This window comes from Thalassophryne amazonica, chromosome 4, assembly GCF_902500255.1.
Source record: "Thalassophryne amazonica chromosome 4, fThaAma1.1, whole genome shotgun sequence".
In the NCBI taxonomy this organism is placed as follows: Eukaryota; Metazoa; Chordata; class Actinopteri; order Batrachoidiformes; family Batrachoididae; genus Thalassophryne; species Thalassophryne amazonica.
Genome location: NC_047106.1, coordinates 43,428,307 through 43,440,446, shown reverse-complemented (window position 1 = coordinate 43,440,446; position 12,140 = coordinate 43,428,307). Strand labels below are relative to the sequence as shown.

The following is a 12,140-nucleotide window of genomic DNA, read 5'->3' as shown; positions in this document are numbered from 1 at the left end:
TACAGCAGCTTGCTCATGGTTCTCAGTCAGTTACCTCCAGTCTATGGTTACCTCCCAGAGGTAATTTGGGGTGAGCAGCAGAGGGGGTTAGAAGCGGCAATTAAATGTACATGAATTAGTCGTGAGTTAACTATTCAACGAGTGACTATCTTCTTCCTATTAGAATTTTACAAGAGGATTTCCAATTCCGCCTCCAGGAAGATGGCAGCTTAATTCGTGAGCTCCCTGACGGCTTTGTAAAATAACCCCATAAATGTTGAGTCATTTTAAGATACCAAACGAAGAATGGGTGAGGTATGTGGAATTCTATATGGAGATACACAAACTCTCAAATGTAGTGGGAATTCAGTTAGAAGTGTAGTGTCCGTTTTTTAAAATCACACCAAGGCAGAAAGCACATTTTGCACGAGGGGATAGTGCATGTTGGTGACAGTGCAGATGTCAAAAGGCTGACTTGCTGCTACATTTTACATCACTATTTCTAGGAATTGCTGTTTTTCAGGCAAGAAGTGAGAAATAATGTTCAGCGTACTGATCTCAGCATGTAAAAAGCCATCACTAGAAAGTGGGTGCTTCCTGAACTCCCCACAATAGAAAAGTGGATTAAGATTGTGAATGATCTTTATGTTATGGAAAGGATGACTTTTTGTTTACGTCTGCAGAAGGATGTTTTTATTGAATATTGGAACAAGCAGGTTAAATATGTGAAACCTCTACGAGCGGACTTTGTGGAGGTGTCACTTCAAGAACCGTAGGATGCTGTCTTGTCTTGGAGTTTTAATTCAAGTTAATATTATTTATTTGCTTTAAATTTCTGTATCTCTCTTCAGATTTCTTTGTGATAAGCCAGTAAACACTTTTCTTTGCACTCTGTATCTCTCCCATGTTGTATTTTTTTTTCTGTTTTTTTTTTAATGTTTAAAACTCAAGACGTCAGAGGAAACTGAACAGAATTCTAATTAAAAAGCAATGTAATGTTGTAGCAGCACCTCTCAAGCTCCATCAGGTTGGATTGGGAGTGTCGGTGCATAGCTAGTATTTTCAGATCCCTCCAGAGATGTTAAATCGGATTCAGGTCTGGGCTCTGGCTGGGCCACTCAAGTACATTCACAGTTGTCCTGAAGCCACTCCTTTGATATCTTGGCTGTGTGTTTAGGGTCATTGTCCTGCTGAAAGATGAACAGTCACCCACTCTGAGGTCAAGAGCACTCTGGAGCAGATTTTCATCCAGGATGTCTCTGTACATTGCTGCATTCATCTTTCCCTCAATCCTGACTAGTCTCTGAGTTCCTACTGTTGAAAAATATCCCCACAGCATGATGCTGCCACCACCATGCTTCACTGTAGGGATGGTGCCTGGTTTCCTCCAAACATATGGTGTCTGGTCACTCTACCATACAGGCCTGAATGGTGGATTGCTGCAGAAATGGTTCTCTTTCTGGAAGGTTCTGCTCTCTCCACCGAGGAATACTGGAGCTCTGACAAACTGACCCTCGGTTTCTTGGTCATCTTCCTCAGGCCCTTCTACCCTTTCTTAGTTTCTTCAGATTTCTTAGTTTTATTTTTAATAAATTTGTAAGTCTCAAAAACCTTTTTCACATTGTCATGATGGGGTAGAATTTTGAGGAAAAAATGAATGTCATCCATCTTGATAAGGTTGCAACATAAAATATGGAAAACATGCACTGCTGTGACTACTTTCTGGATGCACTGTTGCGCTTCATGTGATTTATTAAGTTTTTCATTTTTAATAAATTTGAAAAAAAAAAAATTAAAATAACTTTTTCATGTTGTCATTATGGAGTGTTACGAGTAGATTTTTGAGGGGAAAAAATAAATTTACTCCACATTGGAATAAGACTAACAAAAAATGTGGAAAAAGTGAAGCGCTGTGAATACACACACACACACACACACACACACACACACACCTTCATCTGCTTACTCCAATTAAGAGTCACGGGCTGGAGCTTATCCCAGCAGTCAGAGCGCGAGGCGAGGTACACCCAGGACAGGACGGCAGTCTGTCACAGGGCCACATAACAGACAAACAAACACATTCACACCCACTCGCACACCTATGAACAATTTAAAGATTCCAATCCACTTAACCCGCACGTTTTTGGATGTGGGAGGAAACCGGAGCACCTGGAGGAAACCCACGCAAACACGGGGAGAACTCCACAGAGTTTGTGTGTATAACACACACACATACATACATACATACATACATACATACATACATACATATATATATATATATATATATATATATATATATACGAGGTCTGTTAGAAAAGTATCCAACCTTTTTATTTTTTTCAAAAACCTGATGGATTTGAATCACGTGTGCTTGCATGAGCCAACCTTGAACATTCGTGCGCATGCGTGAATTTTTTCACGCCTGTCGATTGCGTCATTTGCTTGTAAGCAGCCTTTGTGTGAGGATGGGTGTAGTCTCTTGTCGGATTTTCTTTGCAAGGAAATGGCGGAACGACTGGAGCAGCACGACTGCATCAAATTTTGCCAGAAACTGGGCGACAGCCAGGTGGAAACCATTCGGATTATTCAGACGGCTTTCGGTGACGATCCTATGGCCATCACACAGATTAAGGACGTCCGCACAACGGTGGAGAGTGAGTCGTGCTCCAGTCGGCCATCAACATGCTGAAATGACCAGATCATTTCCAAAGTGAACGCTGTGGTGATGCGGGACCGTCGTGTGACTATCCAAGAAATTGCGGAAGAGGTGGACATCAGCACTTTTTCGGCACATTCCACTGTGACAGAAGATTTGGCCATGAAAAGAGTGGCAGTGAAATTCATGCCGATGGCTTCGGCACAAAGCTGATGGTGGAGCAAAAGCGCCTCCATGTTGATGTCTCACAGGACATGTTGCGACATGCCCAGCTCTTCCACCATTCGGAAGATTCAGACGGCTTTCGGTGGTTTTTCAGTCGTGTGACTATCCGAGAAATTGTGACATCTCCTTTACAGAAAACTGTCCAATTTATAGTTTTTTTTAAATTAAAGTCAAATTTATTACTTTGTTGGATCTCTAGTCTTTATGGTTTGTATCCTTCATGTACATTGTTGGTTACAACACATCAGTTTCAATGCACAAAAGTGACAAAGCTATTATTTCATCAACTGGATGTCTTGAAATTTATGACCTTCCCTCATATACAAATGCACAAAAAGAAAAGGATCTATTAATTTTCTTTATTAGTCTCCAATATCACAATCCATTCTATGGAGAGACTCATTCAATACAAGAAAACAGTTCAAGAATTACGCTCAAAACAGAATAGCTTTGTTTACAGTTTAATGTTGCATTTAGAAATCGTATGACTCATCCAGTTCAAAATCCTAACACCTGAGCAGCAGCACATACAGTTAGACAACAATTTACATCCATGAGACTGATCGAGTGCTTTCAGTTCTTTAAATGTAGTAGTTTCATGTGCGTACACATTGGTGTATTTAACAGAGCAGTAAGTGCATTTAGTGGAAACACACTGTACTAGAATACTGTAGTCATTATGACTACAAATGTAAAATCACAAAAAAAAAAAAAAAAAAAAATCCAAATTGCATTTTAAATGGATACTTGAGAACTTTATTCCCCCTAGAATGTAGAAATGGTTCTTAGTGCATCCTCTGTAGGTTCACTGTTGAAGAAGAGTAGGAATGCCAATCAGATGTCAAAAGTGATCTGATGAGAAAAAATAACCCATTTAGAAAACTGCATTAATTTTGTTAAAATCTAATGTTACTGCCAGAGTATCAACAAAAAAGTAATGTAATGTTTCGACAGATTTAGGCTACTCAAACAGAAAAGTCCACATTCAGACTTTGAAAAAGGAAACCCATGCACCTACAAAATGTTACATCATATTTTGCATTATTCACTAATTGACAAAGTATGGAGTGGTGTCTGTCAGCCAGGGAATTTCCTCTTTCCTCCAGGCCCAAGGTGATCATTAATTCTATAAATGTATGAGAGACAATGGAGAACAAAAAAATGGAGAGGACAACATATAACTTCAACTAAACATGGACACCTTGCTGGTCTTGTTGGCTGGACACTCCTTTGCCCAGGGTTGGATAAAGTATACCCCCTTTCATATATATATATATATATACACATATATATATATATATATTTTTTTTTTTTTTTTGGGGGGGGGGGGGGGGGGGGGGGGTTGATTAGAGTAGAACACACCAAAGCTTGATTACCTGCTGAAAATAAACATTTAACTTTTTAGACTGATGGCAAAAGGATGATGTTCACACAGTGTCCAATGAGGGCGTAGCCCGCAGGGTGTTTGATGGTGGTCTCAGGCAGATAAACCCAATTAGGTCAGTGGTTCTACTATGCTGATGACATGTTGAGGAGTCAAAGTTCTGGGGCCTCATGTGTAAAAAGTGTTCATATCAAAAGTGAAATGACCATGGAAATTTGAGGTGCATCACGCAAAAATCCTGTTTTTTTTCAGGGAATGTGAGAATTTACTTGTGAATAACAATAATTGGCTCATAAGTTGATTTCGATTACCAAGGCCACTGTCACTAGAGTTGCGGGCAGAACGGCAGTCGACCCAGAGTGCAATACAGCGAAGAGCCAGGGGTTTTCTGTGCCCACACAAAGGTTCTGACCATGCTGCGCTTCCTGACAACAGGGGTATTCCAGCAGGAGCTGGCCGATCGTTCAGGAGTGTGCCTGTCAACCTTGAGCAGAGCCATGCCAGTTGGGTGGAACGCAATCATCCTAATGTCATGGAGGTACATCACAGCGCAGTTTGCAGTGAGAGCTGGTTTCCCTGATGTAAGCGAAGCTATTGACTGCACACATATTGCTATAAAGGTGCCATCACATGATGAATTTGTTTTTCTTAATAGGAAACATTTTCATTCCATCAATGTTCAAATCATATGTGATGCGCAAATGCATCTAACTAACATAGTGGCTAGGTGGCCTGGTTCAATGCATGACTCATTCATGACTCCCAATGAAGCCTCATTCACAAGGCAGTGTGAACCAGGCTTAACTCTTTCATGTTTATTTTGTTTGACGGGGTACCAAATAAACTATCCCTGTCTGTCTCCACGCCATCTGCAGCTCACACTCAGTATAATTTCTTTTCTGTGTTCATGTTGACTGATCTGACGAAGGGGAATTCCCAGCTCCCAGGGCATATTTACATGGATTTGCATATTTAAATAGGGTTATGAACAGGGAGAAGCGTGGTACGTGAGCATGTGTGCTCAAGTCCACGTTGATTGAGATGTACAAATGCAATGTGCATGGATCCATGCACAGTGCACACGCACACTTTGATACATCTGAATATTTTATTGGTTATGCCAGTTTGTGAGTTTTGGTGTCCACCATGTTTCAGTAGGAGATCCATATCCATGCAAGTCTTTGTACATGAGGCCCCTGGTCAACAGATAGCATCATCATACCAGCCACCAACAACTCTCTTGTAGTCCTATTCACCACTTGGGTTTAGACTGGGAAGTCCAGAGCAACTTTACGGTTGGGGCATTACACGGTCTTAACCTCAATTTATTTTTCAATTCAGTTAATTTCATTTATGTAGAGCCAAATCACAACAAAGGTGCCTACAGGTGCTTCACACAAGTAAGGTATAACCGTACCAACCCCTAGAGCAAGTACACAGGTGACAGTGGTAAGAAAAAACTGCCTCTGATGATGTTGAGGAAGAAACCTCAAGCAGAACGGACTCAGAGGTGACCCACTGGTTAAGCCAACCTCCCTGTTTAAGCTCCCTGTTCAAAGCATGTTAAGAGAAGAATGTCAGAGTAAGACATCCTGTGGAGATGTGAACGCAGCAGGGTTAAGGATGTGGGAGTTTCTAGATACAAAGATGTGACTGTCATATGAACAAGACAGTCATGAACATCAATATGCAAGATAGTTGAAGCTCTAAACAAAAGCATTCGGAACTGCATTGTGAAGAAGTCAATCCAAGCAAATAAGAAAAAAGGCAAACTGGTTATGCCAAAGCCCAAAGAGAGACACTGCAAGCCAGTCTACACACGAATTTGAGAAATGCAGCTGACACTGTCCATGCAAAGCAGGGCTTATGGCCCCACAACTGCATCGACAAAAGACAGACTTGATATCCACAGCACATCATCATGGTAGAAATTGATGGACCATCAATCAACAAAATAAATGGGCAATAGGCTTTCTTCATGACATTTTCAGGTTGCATCAGGTCTGTGAGGATGTGTTGGGGATTTTGGTAAATTACTTAAACACAGACAATCATGAAGGTCTTTTCTGTGTTTACTGACCTGGTGCAATGGCTAAGTGCTTACAGCCCTTGTTTTCAAAACAGAAGGTTCCCAGTTCAATCAAGACCACCTGTGCCCATTCTCCACATATACACTGCTCAAAAAAAATTCAAAGCACACTTTTTAATCAGAGTATAACATCATGTCAAGTCAACTTCTGGGATATTGATCTGGTCAGTTAAGTAGCAGGGGGGTTGTTAATCAGTTCCAGCTGCTTTGGTGTTCATGAAATTAACATCAGGTGCATTAGAGGGGCAACAATGAGACCACACCCAAAATAGGAATGGTTTTACAGGTGGCCACTGACATTTTTTTCCTCTCTTCATTTTTTCTAACTTATTTTTCACTTGTTTTGCTTTTGCCTAGGGTCAGTGTCACTGCTGCCAGCATGCTGCAGTCCCTGGACCCTACAGAGGTTCCACAGGTAGTCCAACTCCTTCAGGATTGCACATCAATGCATGCCATTGCCAGACGGTTTACTGTGTCTCTCAGCACAGTCAAGAGCATGGAGGACATTCCAAGAGACAGGCAGTTACCCGAGAACAGAGAGAGAGGGCTGTAGAAGGTCCTTAAAGGGGAACATTACACAGTGAGAAATGCAATACTTTCCGATAAGAAACATACCAAAGCGGTGATATTCCACACTTTTTACACTGGTCCTGCAAGTACATACCTTTATCGGACATTTGAACTTTGCGCTCTTCCGAGCGCCCCTGGGCCGCCATCTTTGTAGAATATCCGGGTATTTCCCCCTCTGCGCTTACGTCATTGATGAAAGACTGTACATATGCGCCAATGTCCACTGTTGGAATTACAATTTTGTACATGGCCCATGTCAAACAAGTGTTACTTCCATATATTAAGTGAAGTCTTCCTTGCTGTGCTGCAAAACACAGGGTGTTTGTGGCCAGTTATTGAGAGAAGCTTGAATTCAAGGTCCGTTTTTGCGCATTACACACCGTCGGCATCAGTCTGCAGTTTCCGCATCTGCACTAAAGAATGTTGTTCAGGCCCCAAGTTTCTGCCTCAACATCTTTGCCATCCCAGACTTGAATCCAGTCGTCCATGCTCCTGACTGGAATAGATTCCAGATCTATTGGAGGAGACTCATTTATAGCGGGTGCAGTGGTGCCCCCTCCCCACTTTCTTCGATCTACTCATTCCTGTTTGTGGCGGCTGACGCGGCACCCACTTCCCCACTGCCGTCTGCCTGGTTATTTTTCCTCTTCTTTTTCTTCTTGTTGTCACCAGACCACCTTGGCTGGTGGCTATACGATGTCCAGAGAACAATCCTTTGTCTCAAACTCGGCTTCCATGGATTCCAGTGTTTTCCGCACAATTACAGACCGGACCAGTTCAATTTGTAACTACACGGACCTGCCCGCCGCAAGAGGCCTACAAAAAGATCAACCTCAACAAGGAGGTGGCTACAAATGGACACTGAAGACAACTCCACCAAAAAGTTTACGCTCGCAGCTCAGTGGTGTCGAAGAAAGACATACTGAAATGGTGCCTCAAACAAGAGAGACGACCCTCTGTCCCGTGACCTTTCCCACTTCCTTATTTGGTCATGCCAGCTCATGTACAGTCTTTCGTCAATGATGTCAGCACCGAGCGGGAAATACCCGGATATTCTACAAAGATGGCAGCCCGTGGGCGCTCAGGAGAGTGTGAAGTTCAAATGTCCGATAAAGGTATGTACTTGCGGGACTAGTGTAAAAAGTGTGGAATATCAGCTCTTTGGTATGTTTCTTATAGAAGAGTATTGCAATTCTCAATGTATAATGTTCCCCTTTAACCAATCAGCAGGACCGCTATCTGCTCCTTTGTACAAGGAGGAACAGGATGAGCACAGCCAGAGCCCTACAAAATGCCCTCCAGCAGGGCACTGGTGTGAATGTCTCTGACCAAACAATCAGAAACAGACTTCATGAGGGTGGCCTGAGGGTCCGTTGTCCTGTAGTGGGCCCTGTACTCACTGGACGGCATCACAGAGCTCAACTGACATTTACCACAGAAGACCAGAATTGGCAGGTTTGCCACTGGTGCCCTGTGCTTTTCACAGATGAGAGCAGGTTCAACCTGAGCACAATGTGATGGATGTGAAAGGGTCTGGAGATGCTGTGGAGAACGTTATGCTGCCTGCAACATCATTCAGCATGACCAGTTTTATTAGGTATCAGGATGAAATCCTCGGACTCGTTGTCAGACCTTATGCTGGTGCAGTGGGTCCTGGGTTCCTCCTGGTGCAAGATAGTTCACTTGGTTTCAGTGCAGAAGGTTCCCGGTTCAAACCCCACCCGTCACATTTCTCTATGTAATGTGGCGTTGCGTCAGGAAGGGCATCCGGCGTAAAATTTGTGCCAATTCAACATGCAGATCCACCTTGGATTTGCTGTGGCGACCCGGAGTGCAAACAAAGCACTTTTCTTGGAAGCTGAAGGAATTTATACCATTGACTGGGCCCCCCACACTCACCTGACCTAAATCCAATAGAACACCTCAGGAACATTATGTTTCAGTCTGTTTGGCACTGCCAGGTTAAACCTCAGACTGTCCAGGAGCTAAGTGATGTCCTGGTCCATCAAACGACGTGGTATCCTTTCATTCATAACACATTACCCAGTCCATATCAGGACAGATATCCAGCCTGAATTTTTTTCCCCCTCAGTAAGAACAGATGTGTTTTCAAAGTGTTCCTTTAATTTTTTTGAGCTGTATAATATAGAGTTGTGTCAGGAAGGGAATCTGGTATAAAACTCATACCAAATTAACAAGTAGATCCATACTACAGCCACTGTGGTGATCTTGAGCTAAAGAGGAGAAACCTTAGTTTTTACTAATCTTAATACTTACATGGATGGTGATTTTTAGCTGTTTGCTTATGCTTTTGAGCCTTTTACTTCACCAGTCATTCTCATCTGTGGCATGAACAGAGGAGTGTTACAGAAAATATAAAAATATGCAGCTACTGATGTAGAACTGTTGACTGATGGGAAATACTCAGGAGGACTGAGATGGGACAGAACGCAACAGTTAAAGTGAATTACTAGACAAATTACAGCTGCAGTGTACCTCATCCAGCTCTTTTTTTGTCTCGTCCTCCATACGTCGTATGTCATCCATCGACAGATCAATCCATTTGTCCATTGTGCAGAATACCTGCCTGTGGAAGTTGGTGAACAAGCGCTTCTCAACCTAAAGTGGTTATGTGAGAAAGTGAAAGAAGATAGAAGGAAGAGAAATTTGACAACAGTTAAAGAAGGAAACAGTTCAACCCCATGCACATCTCCAGTAGCACATGGCTTCTGAAAGAAAAGTGGGAAGGGGAGGGGAGACACCTGGCCATTTCCTCTGCATAAACTATTAAACACTTTAAAAAGAAAAAAGATTTATACATTATATACACACTTTTAAATTTTTTGTGTTTTCAGTTGTAACCCACAGAATTTCCTGGTTTTAAATCTTGACGTCAATGTCACACTGGACAACTTCCCAAATTACAGGTTTTACGCTATTAGGTTTACCTTCCTGTATTTTTCATGATCATAAACATATTGCAAATCGCCACAGGGAACTGGTGGACAGGCCCCCTTCCTTCCCCTCCTCAAGGCACAAGTGGAAAATATGACCAACACACCAATTGTCACAAGGGATTTATTGAATGCATAAGACGCTCATGTACAGTAGTGTTCAGAAAAATAGTAGTGCTATGTGACTAAAAAGATTAATCCAGGTTTTGAGTATATTTCTTATTGTTACATAGGAAACAAGGTACCAGTAGATTCAGTAGATTCTCACAAATCCAACAAGACCAAGCATTCATGATGTGCACACTCTTAAGGCTATGAAATTGGGCTATTAGTAAAAAAAAAAAGAAAAAAGTAGAAAACGGGGTGTTCACAATAATAGTAGTGTGTCATTCAGTCAGTGAGTTTGTCAATTTTGTGGAACAAACAGATGTGAATCAGGTGTCCCCTATTTAAGGATGAAGCCAGCACCTGTTGAACATGCTTTTCTCTTTGAAAGCCTGAGGAAAATGGGACGTTCAAGACATTGTTCAGAAGAACAGCGTAGTTTGATTAAAAAGTTGATTGGAGAAGGGAAAACTTATACACAGGAACAGCCTATAATTTTTTGCACATCTACAATGATCTCCAAAGCTTTAAAATGGACAAAAAAACCAAAGACGCGTGGAAGAAAACGGAAAACAACCATCAAAATGGATAGAAGAATAACCAGAATGGCAAAGGCTCACCCACTGATCAGCTCCAGGATGATCAAAGACAGTCTGGAGTTACCTGTAAGTGCTGTGACAGTTAGAAGACGCCTGTGTGAAGCTAATTTATTTGCAAGAATCCCCCGTAAAGTCCCTCTGTTAAATAAAAGCCGTGCAATAGGGGTTACAATTTGTAAAAGAACAAATCAACTGGCCTAAAGAGAAAAGGAGGAATATTTTGTGGACTGATGAGAGTAAAACTGTTCTTTTTGGGTCCAAGGGCCGCAGACAATTTGTGAGACGACCCCCAAACTCTGAATTCAAGCCACAGTTCACAGTGAAGACAGTGAAGCATGGTGGTGCAAGCATCATGATATGGGCATGTTTCTCCTACTATGGTGTTGGGCCTATATATCGCATACCAGGTATCATGGATCAGTCTGGATATGTCAGAATACTTGAAGAGGTCATGTTGCCTTATGCTGAAGAGGACATGCCCTTGAAATGGGTGTTTCAACAAGACAATGACCCCAAGCACACTAGTAAACAAGCAAAATCTTGGTTTCAAACCAACAAAATTAATGCCTTGCAGATGTGAAGAAATCATGAAAAACTGTGGTTATACAACTAAATACTAGTTTAATGATTCACAGGATTGCTAAAAAAGCAGTTTGAACATAATAGTTTTGAGTTTGTAGCATCAACAGCAGATGCTACTATTATTGTGAACACCCCCTTTTCTACTTTTTTTTTTACTAATAGCCCAATTTCATAGCCTTAAGAGTGTGCATATCATAAACGCTTGGTCTTGTTGGATTTGTGAGAATCTACTGAATCTACTGGTAACTTGTTTCCATGTAACAATAAGAAATCTACTCAAAACCTGGAGTAATCTTTTTAGTCACACAGCACTACTATTATTCTGAACACTACTGTATAAGGCAGGGGTTTGTTTTTTTTTTTGGTCAGGAATAAAAGTTATAGCCGTTAAGTGCGTTGTTTGTCTCCAGTGGTATAATTCAATAACAGATGTATCAACATTACAATCATTTTATTTTTGAAAACAGCAAAAGGTAAATTTATTCAATATAATATTAACGGGTATTATTTCACACCATCCCTTCATAAAATGGGCATTAGTAAAGATGACATATGTTGGAAATGCAAAACTGCAAAAGGGATTTTGTTGCATGATTTATGGGAATGTTCACTGGTTTCTCCAATGTGGAATAGTGTCATAAGGCACATGGAAGGTTGGTTACAGTGTAAATTTCCTGTGTCACCAAGTTCATGCTTGTTGGGAGACAGAAGTGTGGTGCCACAGGTGGATAAGGCAGTTTTCAGAGTGCTAAACACTGGATTTGTCACCTGTGCTCGGCTTATACCCTCTTGTAAAGCTCTAGATCATATTTTGCAAGAGCTTAAAAAAAAAAATCTAAACTTTAAAATATGAACATTTAAAAATAACTCACATTCTGAATGTAACTTTCTAATTTGTTTTGAAGGAGATGCCACTTGCACTTGATGGAGACCAACTTATAGGCACACATGTGTGGACAGCTGGAGTTGTTGGCGAGCTCTGTCTGCATGAATG

The 12,140-nt window shown here is 41.5% G+C and overlaps 1 protein-coding gene across 2 annotated transcripts in view; it reads right to left on the bottom strand.

The window, feature by feature from the left end:
- Positions 1-3,428: 3,428 nt before the first annotated feature.
- The window catches only part of LOC117508129 (phosphatidylinositol transfer protein beta isoform-like), a 48,781-nt gene continuing 40,069 nt past the window's right edge, over positions 3,429-12,140 (bottom strand). The window contains exons 9-14 of one of the 2 annotated variants that reach the window (XM_034167792.1): positions 12,019-12,129; positions 9,403-9,525; positions 9,201-9,248; positions 7,551-7,559; positions 7,359-7,364; positions 3,429-3,715 (exon numbers count right to left, since the gene is read on the bottom strand). In XM_034167792.1, coding sequence (XP_034023683.1) covers positions 9,210-9,248; positions 9,403-9,525; positions 12,019-12,129 — 273 coding nt within the window. In that variant the 3' untranslated portion in view covers positions 3,429-3,715; positions 7,359-7,364; positions 7,551-7,559; positions 9,201-9,209. Of the gene's footprint in view, positions 3,716-7,358; positions 7,365-7,550; positions 7,560-9,183; positions 9,249-9,402; positions 9,526-12,018; positions 12,130-12,140 lie in introns of both variants that reach the window. The other variant, XM_034167791.1, reaches the window with a different exon arrangement.